This window comes from Mustelus asterias, chromosome 4 (genome assembly GCF_964213995.1).
Source record: "Mustelus asterias chromosome 4, sMusAst1.hap1.1, whole genome shotgun sequence".
In the NCBI taxonomy this organism is placed as follows: Eukaryota; Metazoa; Chordata; class Chondrichthyes; order Carcharhiniformes; family Triakidae; genus Mustelus; species Mustelus asterias.
The window spans coordinates 144,031,427-144,052,214 of NC_135804.1; the positions used below are offsets into that span (position 1 = coordinate 144,031,427).

The window sequence follows — 20,788 nt, forward strand, 5'->3', positions numbered from 1 at the left end:
CCAACTATTGCCCAATGCCATTCTTGATCAACAGTGCTACCCCTCCACCTTCACCCAGGTTCCTATTATTTTTGAATGTCACATACCCCTCTATATTCAGGACTCAATCTTTGCCCTCCTGCAGCCAGGTCTTTGTAATGGCGATCATATTTATTTACTTCAATCTGTGCAATCAATTCCTTTGCTATGAATGCTGCACACATTTAGATACAAATCCTTTAGTTTAATCTTTTTGTATCTCAGTAACATAGAGTCTTCATTTTTAATGGATTCTTGGGTGTTTCCTCTCTGTCCCTGCCCGCCATACTCGAACCCTCATTTCTCATATTACTGCACTCCTCCCTTCCCTCATCACTAATCTTTAACATATCACATATTTCCATATTTTATCCCTGGCCTCCACAATTTAGTTTAAGACTCTCTCCACCTGTCTAGTTATGTGCTTCGCAACAACACTGGTCCCAGCATGGTTCAAGTGTAGACTGTCCCAAAGCTGCAGCCCCCATATTCCCCAGTGCTGATGCCAGTGCCTCACAAATTGGAACCCACTTCTCCCATGCCAGTCCATGTGCCACGTATTCACCATTTATGTACCTTGTGCCAACTTGCATGCGGCTCAGGTAATAATCCAGAGATTATGATCTCTGAGTTTCTGCTTTTCAATTCAGTGCCCTGCTTCTTGTATTCTCTATGCAGAACCTCTTTCCTAGTTCTGTTTATGTCGTTGGTACCTACATGGACAAGGACAACTGGATCCTCCCTCTTTCACTGCAAGTTGCTCTCCAGCCCTGAGCAGATGTCCCAAACCCTGGCAGGCAATACATGCCCACAATGAATTTACAGCAAGGCCATTAGTGTGGTCAAAAGAAAGACTGTGACACATAGACCTGTACAACATTGAGTAGTCTGTGCCATCAGGATTTCCCCATCTCCAGCCCTACAATACTGCGAGATCTCTACATTCCACTAATTCTGATCATTTAATCATGCCTGCTCCACCATTGGCCCAATGTTCTTGAATTCCCTTCCTAAACCCTTCTGTCTCTCTACATCTCGCTCTTTTAAGGGTCTCTTCAAAATCCAGAGGGCGAATTTTCCCATTCCGCCCTCCACGGGAATCGTAGCGGGCGAGGGGCAGACCACGGAAAGGTTCATTGACCTCGGGCGAGATTTTCCGGTTTCAGGTCAAGCGCAGCCGGAAAATCCCACCCTACCTGGGCGGCACGGTAGCACAGTGGTTAGCACTGCTGCTTCACAGCTCCAGGGTCCCGGGTTCGATTCCCGGCTCGGTCACTGTCTGTGTGGAGTTTGCACATTCTCCTCGTGTCTGTGTGGGTTTCCTCCGGGTGCTCCGGTTTCCTCCCACAGTCCAAAGATGTGCGGGTTAGGTTGATTGGCCAGGTTAAAAATTGCCCCCTTAGAGTCCTGGGATGCGTACGTTAGAGGGATTAGCGGGTAAATATGTGGGGGTAGGGCCTGGGTGGGATTGTGGTCGGTGCAGACTCGATGGGTCGAATGGCCTCCTTCTGCACTGCAGGGTTTCTATGAATGATTGATTCTACCTCTTTTACCAAGCTTTTGATCATCTGCCTTATTGCAGTTCAGTCAAATTTTAATTGATAATGTTCCCGTCAGGCGCCTTGGCATGGTTTCCTATGTTAAAGTCCCTTTTATAAATGTAAAGTTATAAATGTTATCATTAAAATGGGAATGGAAAATGGTGAATTTCAAAAGTAACATGACAACTGAGCTGAAGGCAAATTACGGTGGATGCTGGAACAGAAAACAGAAGATGCTGGAAAGTCTCAGCAGATCTGACAGTATCTGTGGAGAGAGAATAAAGCTAATGGCTGGAATTCTCCAGTCTCCTCCACGGCTGGGATTCTCCAGTCCCCGCTGCTGTGAATGGAGATTTGGCTGAGCACCAAATTATCCATTCTCGCTGACAGCAGTGGCGTGGCGGGTCATGCGAGACCGGAGAATTCCGGTCAATGTTTCGAGTCTGGATGACCATTCATCAGAGCTTGTGGCCTGTTAGTAACAGTGTTGTATAATCTGAATGGAAACCTACGAACGTGTTAACATGTACGTTATGTTCATACGCTCGCATTAACAGTAGTGCATAATCTGAATGGGAGGACTATAAAAAGCATGTTGAAACGAAAAGGATGAAGTTAATGCCCGCTCATAAATTTACAAAAGGCATGACAGCTTGGCCGTTTACAGACCATCTTGACCCAAGAAATAATCAACATGACAGAAGCCTATGCAGAAGAGCAGAGACAGTGCACACTCTTGTAACTGACCCCTGTATTTATCATCAACAGTGAATGAGATGGTGTCAAACTACACTGTTTAAATTGAGAACAGCCACTGCAGAGAATGTTGGCAAAACTTGCAAAGATTAGACTTGGAACTGAACAAGAAAAAGAGGAACTTATGCCTAGTTGATCCACATATCCTGTTTGATCTCCTTGTGATCTGTTTTTCATAACATATTTGTGTTCTTTAGGATTTATGATTATAAGCTTGCGGTCGCTCTGACAAATGTTTATTTTACAATGTCTTTAACTCCAGTCTATGCACCATTTGATCTGATGTGGAGATGCCAGCGTTGGACTGGGGTAAACACAGTAAGAAATTTAACAACACCAGGTTAAAGTCCAACAGGTTTATTTGGTAGCAAAAGCCACACAAGCTTTCGGAGCTCCAAGCCCCTTCTTCAGGTGAGTGGGAATTCTGTTCACAAACAGGGCACATAAAGACAGAGACTCAATTTACATGAATAATGGTTGGAATGCAAATACTTACAGCTAATCAAGTCTTTAAGAAACAAAACAATGTGAGTGGAGAGAGCATCAAGACAGGCTAAAAAGATGTGTATTGTCGCCAGACAAGACAGCCAGTGAAACTCGGCAGGTCCAGGCAACTGTGGGGGTTACAGATAGTGTGACATGAACCCAATATCCCGGTTGAGGCCATCCTCGTGTGTGCGGAACTTGGCTATCAGTTTCTGCTCAGCGACTCTGCGCCGTCGTGTGTCGCGAAGGCCGCCTTGGAGAACGCTTACCCGAATATCAGAGGCTGAATGAATGCCCGTGACCGCTGAAGTGCTCCCCAACAGGAAGAGAACAGTCTTGCCTGGTGATTGTCGAGCGGTGTTCATTCATCCGTTGTCGCAGCGTCTGCATAGTTTCCCCAATGTACCATGCCTCGGGATGGATGAATGAACACTGCTCGACAATCACCAGGCAAGACTGTTCTCTTCCTGTTGGGGAGCACTTCAGCGGTCACATTCATTCAGCCTCTGATATTCGGGTAAGCGTTCTCCAAGGCGGCCTTCGCGACACACGACGGCGCAGAGTCGCTGAGCAGAAACTGATAGCCAAGTTCCGTACACATGAGGACGGCCTCAACCGGGATATTGGGTTCATGTCACACTATCTGTAACCCCCACAGTTGCCTGGACCTGCCGAGTTTCACTGGCTGTCTTGTCTGGAGACAATACACATCTTTTTAGCCTGTCTTGATGCTCTCTCCACTCACATTGTTTTGTTTCTTAAAGACTTGATTAGCTGTAAGTATTCGCATTCCAACCATTATTCATGTAAATTGAGTCTGTGTCTTTATATGCCCTCTTTGTGAACAGAATTCCCACTCACCTGAAGAAGGGGCTTGGAGCTCCGAAAGCTTGTGTGGCTTTTGCTACCAAATAAACCCGTGGACTTTAACCTGGTGTTGTTAAACTTCTTACCATTTGATCTGGCCAAACTTGAGGGAGACCAAAAATGCCTGATACTCGAGGTTGCAGAGGGGTGGCAGGTGGGGACACTAAAATGACTTGGTAGGGCAGGGGTTTGTACCTGCAATTTTCTCCCTTAGTTCTTAGTGTTCGCCAGTGAGAACATGGATGGGCATCCAACTCCAAGCTTCTGTCAATAGTCTCCAAGAACTTGCCATCACGTGGCGCGAAAGCATGTGAATCCATTTATCAAGCAAGGAGAGGATTGGCAAGAAGATAGAAATGTCCGCAGATGCATTCATACATCTTCCTGACTTTTTATCAAAAGTAATTGATAGACACTTGGAAAACCTTTGCTCTCCTAATTGCCAACTGCGTTTCAGTGGGATGTGTGCCAATGGGGAGAAATTGTGGTGGAGTTTATGCAGTGAAAGAAAACTTAACCTGTGGTTTTCCACATGTAATGTAATTTGCAAACATTTTCATTGGGCCTTTGAGGGAGGGAGTATGAAGAGGTGCAGGAGTTAAAGAGAGTGGTTCAAAAAGTAAGGCAAAGGACACTCTTGATAGCAGAGCATTCGATTGTCTTGGCCACGCTCTGTGGAGCTCTCTCCCTTAGCCCCTGCTTCAGTCATCTGCCCCATTACTGAACCCTTTAAAACCCTTCTCAATACCCATCTTTCTGACTGGGTGGCACAGTGGTTAGCACTGCAGCCTCACAGCGCCAGGGACCTGGGTTCGATTCCCAGCTCAGATCATTGTTTGTACGGAGTCTGCATGTTCTCCTCCCTGTCTGCGTGCGTTTCCTCCGGGTGCTCCAGTTTCCTTCCACAGTCCAAAAGACGTGCTGGTTAGTTGCATTGGTCATGCTAAATTCTCCCTCAGTGTACTCGAACAGGCGCCGGAGTGTGGCAACTAGGGAATTTTCACAGTAACCTCATTGCAGTGTTAATGTAAGCCAACTTGTGACACAAATAAATAAACTTTTGGTCACACTCTCTCCTACCATGACTGGCCAGCCATTTTTCAATCTATTTTCTTATGATACTTTGGAACAGTTGTTCCCTTGCAAGCTTACCACCACATAAAAGCAAGCTGTTGTTCCTTGAGCCTCTCACAGGTGTTTGTCTTTGAAAAATGAGATACTTCTACAAAAAAGGTGCAAACAGAATATGTGAATTCATTTTGACTCTAATCCTGTGGTTGTTTTTGCATTGAGGTACAGATTAGAAGTGTTCTAATTGTAATAATGATTGTTTCCTATGTATGTATCAGTGTGCACAGAATTTGGACATTTGGGCAGGAACTTTGCAGCTGTCCACACTGGCAGGGCCTTCTGGCCCCGCCAACGACACACCCCGCTGTGGGTTTCCCTCAGTTGTGGGTTGGATTCCCATTGACTGCGGCAGGACCATAAGATCCCACTGCCGTGAATGGCGTGCTGCCTCCCGCCGCTGAGAGGGGAGGCCATGCTCTAATTCTAATCATTTAAAAAAATTTGGTCCTGGTGGGCCCCATGAAAATCAGGTAATGATTCTAGTCTGTAGCATGCATTGAACATTCGTAAACGAAGTGATTAACCACCATCTCTGAACTGCACCTACCCAATCATTTTGGGTTGCCATTGTGCTTCTCAACATGAATGCCTCATTCCAAGTAACTACAGCAAGAGAGAATTTGAGCCTATCGCTTAGAGGGCTTCATGCTGCATTCCAAGATTGTGGAAAGTGTTGCATTCCCACAGAGAAACAGTCTTTTGCTTTACCTAAAGCAGGAACATTGATTGGGAAGAACTCAAGGTATTCTTTGCCAGAGTCTTAACATTACTCAGTTGGACAAACACAAAATTAGAAGAGAGACAAATATCAAACCTTCAATCAAACAAAACTGTGTTCATCTACACTTTCTAATTTCTAGTGTAAACCCTTCCCATTGGGTGAGGGATAATACACATGCAAGTGGACTTCCAGCAATCAATCACAAAGTACCATTTCAGTGAGTGATATAATTGACAGCAAGCTGTGTGCGGCCCCCCATGTTGAATGAAACAGAAATCAGATTGTCCACTTAAGGTAGATTAAGTTCTTTGTTTTCAACTTGATCATTAAATTCTGGGTGGTTGTTACCTTTTCCCTAGTTCCTTTAAAGAGACTGGTTTTATTCAGCTGCAAAATTGACGTTCAGCACCCTGACCATTTCCTGAGATCTCATTGCGCTTATTGAGTGTAGCTGTGTGCATTTCCTCCAGCAACACGTGCACAGTTGATTTTCCCTGCACTGCAATACACCCACTCAGATCTCCCACTCACCTGACGAAGGAGCAGCGCTCCGAAAGCTAGTGGCGTTTGCTACCAAATAAACCTGTTGGACTTTAACCTGGTGTTGTTAGACTCCTTACTGCAATACACCCTCAGAGATATAGGCTGGAGTTCTCCCATCCCACCCGCCACTGGAATTCTAGCGGGTGGATGGGGGGGGGGGAGGGGGGGGGGGTGGTGTTGTGGGGGGACCATGTAAAGATCCATTGAACTTGGGCGGGTATCTCCGGTTTCCAGGCGAGCGCGGCAGAGAATCCTGCCCATAAAGATATTTCCAGTGTACTTGAGAAAGTTGTTTATAGGTGTAAACAAAATGTGACTAGTAAAGAAAGACCTGAACATTACCTAACTATACATTAAAAAAATCACATTTTACCTTTCTCGCCTCAGGTTTACTATATTAACTTCACTGACTTTGCCAGCCATGAGGTGCTTGTGGACGATAAGCCTTTCTTGCAATGCACCCGCAGTATTGAGAACCGCAAGTCAAAGTTCAACACCTGCTACACGGCAGGCGTCTGCTTGCTCAGGGCGAGGCAGAAGATTGCCATCAAGATGACATACGAAGATACGGTCGTCAACATGAGCAAACACACAACTTTCTTTGGAGCGGTGAGACTAGGCGAGTCTCCATAGGATTGGGCCCTGTGGGACTGCACATTTTACAGGGAGATTTTTTAAAAAACTGACAAGAAGGTACCCTGAAAGAGATCATGCAAGAATGAAATTGAAGTGCAGCGTTTAGGTGGAGGGGTAAAGAGTTCAAGATTCCCGGGATTTCGGAAAGAAATTTCTTTCATTTATCCAAATCGAGTAGATTCCTGTTTTCCTGTCCTGTACTTGTGTGGACAAACGTGACTTGGTGTTGAATTGCGTTTGGAAATCACCAGGACTTGCACAGCCTTATAACAAACCCTTTGTCATTCTGTTTCTCCTGATGTGTTGACACCTCCACTGCATTCCTGATGAGCTGATTTCCCCAGTTACTTGTTCCCCAGTCGGCTGGAATAATTCAATTCATTCTGCTCATTGTGCAACATCCATGTTGATTTCATGCTGGACTTTCGATTGGTGCTGATGGGATCTGTTGCTGCTCGTGTCTTTTCTTCCTACAAGTGTAAAGGACCGAGGATATGCAAGGGAGGAAAGTGAGATGTCCTTCATGGATGAAAGGAGAAACGCAATAATGTCCCGCCCTCTGATCAACATCTGTTCTATGACTAGAAATACGGAAGAACTGGTTGCGTACATTTCACTTAAACATAGAGAAAACTCATTAAAACGCTGCTTGAATGAAGACGGGAACTGGTCATTGGAGTACTGTTAAAGTTTGGCATGTACATCCTGCATTATGGAATACCCTACTGCTTGCATTGTTTGCACCTTTTATATAAGCATGCTTTATTACAAGGGATTTCACTTTGAAGAGTGCTAATTCAAAGAAAAGTTAGACCCTGATGAAAGACATCTTGAAAGGAAGCATTGACCTGGTGTAAGTATGTTCAGCAAAGCTTTCTGTACAAACACAGGAGCCAAAGCTGCAAATTGCATCAAAATACACAGGGGAAGATTTTCAGCTTACTGCATGGAAACATAAACTGGGATGTTTCCATTATGGGCAACTCAGCAGTACTAGTTTAATGTTGAGACAGCAAGCTGAAATTCCTTCCCCGTCTGTGAGTTTACTCACGTATCTAAGCTACCATTATAATTATGCTATGACTTCCTTTGCAGCTATGAGAAGGAAGGAGTCTGGGTACACAGTGGACTTTTGGGATCCCTGAAAGGTTGTCATGATGTAAATAGCACATTGCTTTTTCTCGTATCGCAAATGGAAAGAATGGTTTTTCAAACGTTTTCTTGCTGATGTGTGGAAAATTGCCTGAGTTCTGTTATTCTGAATGATTTGATTTGATTTGATTTTTTATTGTCACGTGTAAAAGTATACAGTGAAAAGTATTGTTTCTTGCACGCTATACAGACAAAGCATACCGTATATAGAGAATGAAAGGAGAGAGTGCAGAATGTAGTGTTACAGTCATAGCTAGGGTGTAGAGAAAGATCAGCTTACTGCGAAGTAGGTCCATTCAAAACTCTGATGGCAGCAGGGAAGAAGCTGCTCTTGAGTCAGTGGGCACGTGTCCTCAGACTTTTGTATCTTTTTCCCGACAAAAGAAGGTGGAGGAGAGAATGTCCGAGGTGCGTTTAGTCCTTAATTATGCTGGCTGCTTTTCTGAGGTAGCGGGAAGTGTAGACAGTGTCAATGGATGGGAGGCTTGTTTGAGTGATGGACTGGGCTTCTTTCACGACCCTTTGTAGTTTCTTGTGGTCTTAGACAGAGCAGGAGCCATACCAAGCTGTGATACAACCAGAAAGAATGCTTTCTATGGTGCATCTGTTAAAGTTAAAGTTAATGTCGTCATGCACATACCAAATTTCCCTAGTCCTCTGAGAAAGTAGAGGCGTTGGTGGGCTTTCTGGATGGTGCATCTTTCCAAGAAATAGGGCGCTGAGGTCAGTTTGTAGCCTCGGAACAGTTCAATACGTTGACCCACATTTTGCCATCAGCACAGTGCTCACCTCTGACTTTGGGGTGGGGGGAAAGCTGCCCACAAAACTTTAGCCGGTTCTGGAGAGCAGAATATCTCTATTCCAACATCCCTTTGAATTTGGCACCTCCTAGAGGGGGTTCTGTGGCATTCAGGAGCAGTCATGATGTGGAGATGCCGGCGTTGGACTGGGGTAAACACAGTAAGAAGTTTAACAACACCAGGTTAAAGTCCAACAGGTTTATTTGGTAGCAAAAGCCACACAAGCTTTCGAGGCTCTGAGCCCCTTCTTCAGGTGAGTGGGAATTCCCACTCACCTGAAGAAGGGGCTCAGAGCCTCGAAAGCTTGTGTGGCTTTTGCTACCAAATAAACCTGTTGGACTTTAACCTGGTGTTGTTAAACTTCTTACTGTATTCAGGAGCAGGGCAGGCAGGGCGATCAGCCAATCAGATTGATAAATTGTGCAGAGGTCAAAGCAGGAAGTGAAAAGCACCACGGTACAGAAAGGAAAACAAAGATTGCTCATACATAGGGGATTAAGGAAGAAACCTAAATATCAGAACACAAACATTTATTTTAAAACTTAATACTTATTTTAAAACTCTGCGATTTTTAAACATTCTTCTGAAGGAATTGGGTTCCAGTTGTAAATTGCAAACAGTTGGAACTTCATCACGAATGATTTCTCATTGATTCCATCTGCAAAAAAAGCTGCAGCAGCTTGTCCTGAAGAGGGCAGAAGTTGCCATGAGGCTTACACCATCGTGACAGCCTCGCCATCATTATTGCTGCACATTGCAGGTCAGTATCAGGGTCAGGCCAGGCGAACCCCAAAAATGCTGAAAGATCTCAATGGGTCAGGCATTCTATCACAAGAACACAAACTCTGAGAATCTTTGCACTGCAGCTATATGGGTTTTATAGAATAGAATAGAATCCCTACATTGAGGAAAGAGGTTATTCGGCCCATCAAGTCTGCACCAACCCTTATTCCTATAATCCCCACGTATTTACCCCGCGAATCCCCCCAACCTACAAATCTTTGGACACTAGGGGACAATGTGGCATGGCCAATCCACCTAACCTGCACTTCTGTGGACTGTAGGAGGAAACCAGAGCATCCGAGGGAAACCCATGCAAACATGGGCAGAAGATGCAAACTCCACACTGACGGCCAGCCAAGACCGGAATTGAACCCAGGTCCCTGGCGCTGTGAGGCAGCAACACTAGCTACTGTGCTACCGTGTGCCGCCCAATAATAATGAATATGATAATAAATAATTTGTCAACATGATCGTATTCTTTCCAATTTTCATTTTACTGTTTTTTACACTAATCCCATCAATCACAGAATCCATAAACTGCAGTAGATCAGCACGCTTTCTCCCAGAACCTGGGGTTGAACCCAGTCTGGATTAATGAGAATGTGTGGACTTTTAAGTTAAATGGATTTTGGCCTCGTTTTTGCTAAGTTGCGAGAGAACACATCAAAACTAACTATAAGTTCAGAGCTAAGTTGACCATGTCTTTGAGAGAGAGCCTGTGAAGACAGTTAATGTGAGCAGTGGAAAATTATAACGCTGAAGCAGTAAAATTCCTACGGCCGCACTTAAAGTGCATTCTTGGAAGAAGTGAAAAACTCATCTCCAGCAATTCCTGACCAGGGTGCGCTTCAATGCTGTCCAAGCCAAAAATTGTTCACATTCCCGTGGAAGAACATCTAACGTATAAAAATAATGGGCTTACATGTTCCCAGAGAAGATTTTATTCTTTCTCAAAGTCCTGTTTTCTTTCAAATATTTTAATGATTTATTTCCTCCAATATTAGCTGAAACTAAAAGGCTGTAATGTGCCCAGGTTACCGCACAAATAACCGCCAAATCACACTCACCAGTGTTCCAATGGAATTATTGGCGTTATTTGCAAGAACGGTTTGGGATCTTTTAAATTATTGGCTGAAAATCAACTCGCACATTAAGGTTCCATCGTAGCTTTGCGTTCACTTAGGGAAAGGCTTAATTCTTGCCTATCATTTTAAAAAAAACAGACTTCAGAAAATGATGACAGTGAATTAAAATGCTGTGTAAGTTACCACTGTCTCACAAACATGTGTTTGGAAAGAACATGAAACACATTCTGTCACTTTGCCTTTAACTTGTTGAAGAGTCGCACTATTGGATTAGTCGTCTTTGATTCTGAGAACTAGATTTGAGATCATTTTCACATGTGCAGGAGCACTGAAATTTGCCAATCTATGACATTGAATCATAGAATCCCTACAGTGCAAAAGGAGGCCATTCGGTCCATTGAGCCTGTACTGATATCAATCCCAGCCAGACCCTATCCCCGTAACCACCACCCCCCCCCCCCCCCCCCCCCCGTGTTTACCCTGCTAATCCCTTTGACACCAAGGGGTAATTTAGCACGGCCAATCAAACTAACCCGCACATCTTTCGCTCTATAGGAGGAAACAGGAGCACCCGGAGGAAACCCACACGTGCAAACGCCACACAGACAGTGACCCAAGCCGGGAATCGAACCCAGGTCTCAGATGCTGTGAGGCAAAAGGAGGTGATAATGGGATAGGTAAATAAACAACCAACATGCCTCGAAAGGGGTAAATGGAGAAAACAAAATCACCACCAGCATCTGTTGTGTAAAAACAGAAAAAGGGGTGGGTAAGCATAGATTATGATCTGGAGTTATTGAACACATTTTTTTAAAGGCAGCTATTGGCAATGATTGAGCTTTTCTCCTTTAGGTACATCTTTCCTCTGTACTTTAAGACAATTATTTCACTTTGGCCTCAATGTGTAGTTGTCAAAGTGTTTCCATAAGAGCAGGATTCAAGCATGATCCATACTGGTATTTGGCCTTCTGTGCAATCACTGGGATATGGCAGATGTCGTCAACTCTACCTTCTCATGTCCATGCATGTGCGTTTTCCAGCAGAAGTCCCTGGAGGTGAAAAGTTGTTCGATCTCTCTTCTTCCTAGCACAAAGCTATGAGAAACTATAAACAAGAATATGCCATTCTGCATCTCAAGCCTGTTCCACCATTCAGTGGGTTCGCAGCTAATCTATGACCCGAACTTCATATTGCCTTTGCCCCATATCCATTAATGTATTTTGTGAACCAAAAAGACTATCAAACTTTAAATCTTTTAACAATTGACTTAGCATCAATTACCATTTGGAGAGGAGAGTTCCAAGCTTCTCCTAACTTTACTGTGTAAAAGCGTTTCCGAATTTCGCTCTGGAAAGGTCTGGCTCTAATTTTGGATTATGTTCCCGACTCCTAGACTCTCCAACTAATGCTAAAAGTTTATTTTTTTATCTACCTTATTCATTCCTTTAAATGCCTTTAAAACTTAAATCAAATCATTCCTTAACATTCAAAATACCCAGGGAACACAACTCTGAGTTTGTGTGATCTCGTAATTTGATTCAAGGAATTCAGATATTATTCTCGGGGTGGGTTTTTACAGCCTCACTCGAGTGAGACCGGAAATTCCCACCCGAGGTCAGTGGAGATTTCCATTGTCCGCCCCTCGCCCGCTCCAATTCCATGGTGGGCGAGGTGATTGAATTCTGACGTAGGCATCTGCACTCCATCCAAGAAAAATCTTTAATTCCTGAGTTATATTGCCCAGAAACACTGAACGGACCCCATGTGTTCTTGTAATTTGAGTTTTGTATTGCTCAAATGGTTAGCACTGCTGCCCCACAGCACCAGGGATCCAGGTTCAATTCCAGCCTTGGGTGACTGACTGTGTGGACTTTGCACATTCTCCCCGTGTCTGTGTGGGTTTCCTCTGAGTGCTCCAGTTTCTCGCTACACTCCAAAGGTGTGCAGGTTCAGTGGATTAGCCATGATAAATTGCCCCTTATGCCCCAAGATGTGTAGGTTAGGGGGATTAGTGGGCTAAATATATGGGGTTATGGGGATAGGGTGGGGAGTAGGCCTGGGGTAAGATGCTTTGTTGAAGTGCTGATTCAGACTCGATGGGTCGAGTGTCCTCCTTCTGCAATGTAGTGATTCTAAGTATGAGTTTGTCCCCTTTAGATATAGTCCTCTAGGTACAGAGGCAAGCATTCCTTTAACCTTAGTAATTATTTGCTTTACTCTTCATGAGATTGTAATGATCTACGTACATAATCCACATTTCTCTTTGGAGCTCGACTGTTTCCGACATTTCAACTTCTAAGAAGTACTCTGTTCTATCTTTTTTAGGTCCATAGTAGATGACCTTACATTTACTGACATTGACATCTATTTGCCATGTTTTTGTCCAGTCATTTTAGGGGGAATCTTACCAAAATGTTCTAAGCATGAGGCTCGGACAGAAAACAGATATGAAGTTCTCCAGTTTTCTCTCCATATTTTGAGCCTCTTATTCAAAAAAAAAGACTGGGCATGGTCTATGCCAACACTCTGGCAGGACAGGGCGAGGCCTCATAGAGTCGGCAAGACCCACTCCACAGAGATCTTTATAGGGAATTCTGATCAGAACAGAATTGGTAACCGCCCACCCCATCCCCCCCCCCCCCCCCCCCCCCCCGGCCAACACACACACACAGATGCAAAATCATTGCCTGAATTCCCGTCCTGCCTCAGTGCCCATGCTCTCCCCCACCACACATAAATTAACCCCTTTCCTTATGAGGGTCCTACTAGGGCCCATTCCTGGCAATACCAGCCTGTGCCAAGGGCAGTGACGAGCCATGTCCCTCTTCCCCCAGGGCTACACTTACTCCTGTGCCCCTGGATGGATCCTCTCATTTGGCTAAACCTGTAGTGAACACCGCCAATGCGAAGTATTCATATTTACGTGAGGAGAAATCATGTATCTGGGGGCTCATTTATAATATGTAAATTAATTAAAATCTATTTAAACAAGTTCCCGCCACGAGGCTGGCAAGGAAAAGTTGGGAAACACAATTCTCTCCGGATTTTGCACCCGTACCAACGATCCCAGGCATGGTGAGTGCGGGCTCAAAATTCCCCGTGCCATAATCTTATCAGTATCTCTTTTTTATCATGTTATCCTGCCATCCTCTGCTTTCACTGCTGTTTATTTTTTTTTGTCTTTGGCAAGCTTGAATGAGTTTCCAACCCATCATCTAAGCCATTAAGGAAAACTGCTAATAGTTGCAGCCCAGTGCAGATCTTTGCAGGACACCACTGGTCATAGCCTGCCAATTAGAGCACCATTTATCCCGACACTTGCTTGCCTGCTGGACGGTTGATTTTCTGACCGGGTCAGCAATTTAAGCTTCAAATCTATTGAAGTTCTAATTCCAAACCAATTAAAGCATCTCCATTACTTCCCTCCTCGCCCCTTGATTAGCAATTCTAATTCAGGACAAACCACAACTAAATTGACCATCATGACATATCTAGGAGGAAAACTGATCTACTTTTCTGTGCAACCACCAAGCCATGTATCCCCTTCATGTCCCATGTTAAAGCTTGTCACCAATTTAAGCCTCGACGTATCTATGCCAATTGAACTTCAATCAATATTTGTTCATGACAGGGTTTCGCAAGCCTTGCAGTTTGAAATTATTGCTGTATAAAATGTGAAACACTTCTTTTGGAATGAAAGTTTTGTGTTGTCTTCTGAAAAACAGCAGCTCCTCAAATGCCAATAGGAGACCCACTTTCTCATTGACTGAAGGCTGAGCATGTCAGTTTTCTTTGCTGCAAGGTCTTCCTTAATCCACAATGTTTTTCTTCCCTCCTGGTAAATTGTGTATTTTATATTAACCAAATGTTTGCGTAATGTTGTCATCCTGCACCTCATTGGTTCTTGCTTTGTTAATTTGGTGTAATTCAAAATGTGCTGTAATAATAAAAGAGATACTGATTTTTTTTAAAAATCAGACAAATGGGAAATTGCATTAGTTGTCCAGGACATGATGCTGTCCAGGACATCATGCTACCCATGCTTGGAGGTCTAGGTTACAGAGGGCTTATTGCACTCTTGATGTTTTCCAGATCCATTATATTTTAGTCCTGTTGTGCTACTGCTTCTGTATTGTATTGTAAATACATTGTTTAAGTAATAATAATGTTATGTTATAATATTTTAAATTTAGCTGTTCTGGAATGTTAAGCTTTGAGCAACCAATTTGGCCAGATACCTAGGCCAAGGGAGCCATCTAGTTCCAAAGATGGAATGAGTTTGTGTGGAAGTGGGTCAGTGGTGAGGTGTGTTCTTTAGTCTTTGACATAATTTATTTGTATTGTATATAATTTTTTTTTATCAATTGCACAACAGTTTAAATGTTTGGATTAGCTCACATGCTGTACACTGAGTTGCTGAAAGTGTTTAAAAGGATGAGTGCATATAATGATTATTAAAGCTGTACATGTCTTTTAAATTTTGCTGACCTCTTTGTATTTTTTCTTATTAAACTCAAGCATCTTGCCATCACGTTTTAGAGCCGCTACCAAACTGAAAAATGATCAGCACAGCCTTTGCGAAGACTGATGGAAAGAATCAATTCAATTCATTTGCTTTTCCCACTTTTATCCCCGAAAATATCGTTTCGAGAGGATAAAAAAATCTTACACGGTTTTTCACAAATGAATTTAGAATTTCTTAACCAGCGGAATATTTCTCGCTGCCCCGGCTCCTAGTAGTCATTTCAAAAAAATTGATTTATCCTACTCCTTACTACAAACCACCTTCCAATTACATTTAGCCAATATCCTTTCAGTTACGTTCATAGAAACTAGAAGCAGGAGGAGGCCATTCGGCCCTTCGAGCCGGCTCTGCCATTCATCTTGATCATGGCTGATCATCGAATTCAATATGCTGATGCCCCATTCCTCCCATATCCTTGATCCCTTTAGCCCCAAGAGCTATATCTAATTTCTTCTTGAAATCAGACAATGTTTTGGCCTCAACTGCATTCTGTGGTAGTAAATTCCACACATTCACCACCCTCTTGGTAAATAAATTTCTCCTCACTTCAGTCCTCAGAGGTTTACCCCTTATCCAACTATGACCACTAGTTCTGGATTCCCCCACCATTGGGAATATTCTTTCTGAATCTACCCTGTTTAATGCTGTTAGAATTTTATAAGTTTCTATGAGATTCCCTCTCACTCTTCTAAACTTCAGTGAATATAATCCTAACCATCACTGTATCTCCTCATATGACAGACCTACCATCCCAGTAATCAGCCTGGCAAATCTTCACTGCACTCCCTCTATAGCAAGGATATCCTTCCTCAGATAAGGTTGCAAAATGGCACACAATATTCCAGGTATGGCCTCACTAACGCCCTATACAATTGTAGCAAAACATCCCTATCCCTATACTCAAATCCTCTTGCTATGAAGGCCAACATACCATTTGCCTTTATTCCTGCTGTACCTGCGTGCTTACTTTCAGCGACCGATGCACAAGGACTCCAAGGTCTCATTGAGTATCAACCTCTTTCAATTTACATCCATTCAAGTAATAATCTGTCTTCCTATTATTGCTACCAAAGTGGACAACCTCACGTTTATCCACATTATACTGCATCTGCCATGCAGATGCCCACACTCAGTCTGTCCAAATCATGCTGAAGCATCTCTGCATCCTCCTCACAGCTCACCCTCCCACCCAACTTTGTATCATCTGCAAATCTGGAGATAATACATTCAGCTCCCTCTTCCAAATCATTAATATATAATGTGAACAGTTGGGGTCCGAGCACAGATCCCTGCGGAATCCCACTCGTCACTGACTGCCAATCAGAAAAAGACATGTTCATGCCAACTCTTTGCTTCCCCATCTACTAACCAGCTTTCTACCTGTTTCAAGACATTACCTGCAATCCCATGTGCTTTAACTTTACATAGTAGTCTTGTGAGACTTTGTCGAAAGCCTTCTGAAAAATCTAAATAAACCACACACATTGGTTCTCCTCGGTCAACTCTTCGAGTGACATCCTCAAAAAATTCCAATAGATTTGTCAAGCATGGTTTCTCTTTTGTAAATCCTTGCTGACTTTATCTGATTATACCACTGCCTTCCAAATGCCAAGTTATGAAGTCGTTGATAATGGACTCTAGCAACTTCCCCAGTACCGACGTTAGGCTCACTGGTCTATAGTTCCCTGTTTTCTCTCTACCTCCCTTTTTGAATAGCGGTCTTACATTAGCTACCCTCCAAACTGTAGGAACTATTCCAGAGCCCAAAGAATCTTGGAAAATAACCATCAATGGATCTACTATTTCCAGGGTGACTTCAGGTGACCTTTGCCTAACTTCCAGCCCTCAGACGCTTGTTCTAAAGCTATTTTTGTGGACCTTTGGTATAGTTTTGAACTAGAACTACAAAATCTCAACAGTGCTGAAGGAGGCCATTGGGCCCCTTGAGTCTGCACCGACAACAATCCCACCTCGGTCCTACCCCGTAACCCCATGTATTTACCCTGCCAATCCTCCTAACACTAAGGGGCAATTTAACATGGTCAATTACCTAACCTGCACCTTTGGAGTGTGGGAGGAAATCGGAGCACCCGGAGAAAACCCACCCTGACATAGGGAGAACATGCAGACTCCACACAGACAGTCACCCAAGGCCGGAATCGAACCTGGGTCTCTGGTGCTGTGAGGCAGCAGTGCTAACTACTGTGCCATTGTGCCGTCCTTATATTTTATTTTAGATCCTGAACTTCCTAACCCACAGACCACAATCAGTGAGGATAAGCAACAACACCTTCTTCATGATCAGCCTCAACACTGGTGCCCCACAAGGCTGTGTTCTCAGCCCTGTACTATACTCCTTATACACCTATGACTGGCCAAATTCCACTCAATTTTCAAGTTTGCTGACGACACCACTGTCGTGGGTCGGATCTCAAACAATGACGAGACAGAGTACAGGAATGAGATAGAGAATCTGGTGAACTGGTGCGGCAACAATAATCTCTCCCTCAATGTCAACAAAATGAAGGAGATTGTCATCGACTTCAGGAAGCACAGAGGAGAACATGTCCCTGTTTACATCAATGGGGATGAAGTAGAAAGGGTCGAGAGCTTCAATTTGTTCGGTGTCCAGATCACCAACAACCTGTCCTGGTCCCCCCATGCTGACACTATAGTTAAGAAAGCCCACCAACGCCTCTACTTTCTCAGGAGACTAAAGAAATTAAGCATGTCAGCTACATAGAACATAGAACATTACAGCGCAGTACAGGCCCTTCGGCCCTCGATGTTGCACCAACCAGTGGAACCAATCTAAAGCCCCTCTAATCCACACTATTCCAATATCATCCATAGGTTTATCCAATAACCATTTGAATGCTCTTAATGTTGACGAGTCCACTACTGCTGCAGGCAGGGCATTCCACACCCTTACTACTCTCTGAGTAAAGAACCTACCTCTAACATCTGTCCTATATCTCTCACTCCTTAATTTAAAGCTATGTCCCCTCGTGCTAGCCATCACCAAACGAGGAAAAAGGCTCTCACTATCCACCCTATCTAATCCTCTGTTCATCTTGTATGCCTCTATTAAGTCACCTCTTAACCTTCTTCTCTCTAACGAAAACAACCTCAAGCCCCTCAGCCTTTCCTCATACGATTTTCCCACCATACCAGGCAACATCCTGGTAAATCTCCTCTGCACCCTTTCCAACACTTCCACGTCTTTCCTATAATGAGGCGACCAGAACTGTACGCAATACTCCAAATGCGGCTGCACCAGAGTTTTGTACAGTTGCAGCATGACCTCCTGGCTCCAAAACTCAATCCCTCTACCGATAAAAGCTAACACACCGTACGCCTTCTTAACAACCCTATCAACCTGGGTGCCAACTTTCAGGGATCTATGCACATGGACACCCAGATCCCTCTGTTCATCCACACTACCAAGTATCTTACCATTAGCCCAGTACTCTGTATTCCTGTTACTCCTTCCAAAGTGAATCACCTCACACTTTTCCACATTAAACTCCATTTGCCACCTCTCAGCCCAGCTCTGCAGCTTATCTATGTCCCTCTGTAACCTGCCACTTCCCTCCGCACTGTCTACAACTCCACCGACTTTAGTGTCATCCGCAAATTTACTAATCCATTCTTCCATGCCCTCATCCAGGTCATTAATAAAAATGACAAACAGCAGTGGCCCTAAAACAAATCCTTGCGGTACACCACTAGTAACTGAACTCCAGGATGAATATTTCCCATCAACCACCACCCTCTGTTTTCTTACAGCTAGCCAATTCCTGATCCAAATCACTAAATCACCCTCAATCCCATGTGTCCGTATTTTCTGCAAAAGCTTACCATGGGGAACCTTATCAAACGCTTTGCTGAAATCCATATACACCACATCAACCGCTTTACCCTTATCCACCTCTTTGGTCACCTTCTCAAAGAACTCAATAAGGTTTGTGAGACACGACCTACCCTTCACAAAACCGTGCTGACTATCCCTAATCAAATTATTCCTTTCCAGGTGATTATAAATCCTATCTCTTATAATCCTTTCCAATACTTTGCCCACAACAGAAGTAAGGCTCACCGGTCTATAATTACCAGGGTTGTCCCTACTCCCCTTCTTGAACAAGGGGACAACATTTGCTATCCTCCAGTCTTCTGGCACTGTTCCTGTAGACAATGACGACACAAAGATCAAAGCCAAAGGCTCTGCAATCTCCTCTCTAGCCTCCCAGAGAATCCTAGGATAAATCCCATCCGGCCCAGGGTACTTATCTATTTTTACCCTTTCCAGAATTGCTAACACCTCCTCCTTATGAACCTCAATCCCATCCAGTCCAACAGCCTGCATCTCAGTACTCCCCTCAACAACACTCTCCCTCTCCAGTGTGAATACCAACGAAAAATATTCATTTAGTGCCTCTCCTATCTCTTCAGACTCCACGCACAACTTCCCACTACTGTCCTTAACTGGCCCTAATTTTACCCTCGTCATTCCTGACATACCTATAGAAAGCTTTGGGGTTTTCCTTGATCCTACCTGCCAAAGACTTCTCATGTCCCCTCCTGGCTCTTCTTAACTCTTTCTTTAGGTCCTTCCTGGCTAACTTGTAACTCTCAACTGCCCTAATTGAGCCTTCACGTCTCATCTTAACATATGTCTCCTTCTTCCTCTTCACAAGAGATTCAACCTCCTTAGTAAACCACAGTTCCCTCACACGTCTGCTCCCTCCCTGCCTGACAGGTACATATTTATCAAGGACGCGTAGTAGCTGTTCCTTGAACAAGTTTCACATTACAATTGTGCCCATCCCCTGCAGTTTCCTTCCCCAACCTATGGCAGCTAAATCTCGCCTAATCGCATCATAATTTCCTTTCCCCCAGCTATAACTCTTGCCCTTTGGTATATACCTATCCTTTTCCATTGCTAAGGTAAATGTAATCGAATTGTGGTCACTGTCACCAAAGTGCTCACCTACCTCCAAATCTATCACCTGGCCTGGTTCATTACCCAGTACCAAATCCAATGTGGCCTCGCCTCTTGTTGGTCTATCTACATACTGCGTCAGGAAGCCTTCCTGCACACATTGGTCAAAAACCGACCCCTCTAAAGTACTCAAACTATAGCTTTTCCAGTCAATATTTGTAAAGTTAAAGTCCCCCAGTACAACTACCCTGTTACTTTCGCTCCTATCCAGAATCATCTTTGCAATCTTTTCCTCTACATCTCTGGAACTTTTCAGAGGTCTATAAAAAACTCCCAACAGGGTGACCTCTCCTTTTCTGTTTCTAACCTCAGCCCAAACTACGTCAGTAGACGAGTCCTCACCAAATGTCCTTTCTGCCACCGTAATACTGTCCTTGACTAACAATGCCACACCTCCCCCTCTTTTACCACCTTCCCTGCACTTACTGAAACATCTGAACCCCGGAGCCTGCAACAACCATTCCTGTCCCTGCTCTGTCCATGTCTCCGAGATGGGCACAACATCGAAATCCCAGGTACCAACCCATGCTGCAAGCTCACCCACCTTATTCCGGATGCTCCTGGCGTTGAAGTATACACACTTCAAACCGCCTTCCTACCTGCCAGTACACTCCTGCGACCCTGAAACCTCATCCATGACCTCACTACTCTCAACCTCCTGTACACCGGAGCTACAATTCAGGTACCCACCCCCCTGCTGAATTAGTTTAAACCCTCCCGAAGAGCATTAGCAAATTTCCCC

At 44.1% G+C, this 20,788-nt stretch overlaps 1 protein-coding gene across 3 annotated transcripts in view; it reads left to right on the plus strand.

The window, feature by feature from the left end:
• eda (ectodysplasin A) overlaps positions 1-7,000 on the plus strand; it is a 229,341-nt gene extending 222,341 nt beyond the window's left edge. For all 3 annotated transcript variants that reach the window (XM_078211878.1, XM_078211879.1, XM_078211880.1), the window contains exon 8: positions 6,451-7,000. In XM_078211878.1, coding sequence (XP_078068004.1) covers positions 6,451-6,696 — 246 coding nt within the window. In that variant the 3' untranslated portion in view covers positions 6,697-7,000. The remainder of the gene's footprint in view (positions 1-6,450) is intronic.
• Positions 7,001-20,788: the final 13,788 nt, after the last annotated feature.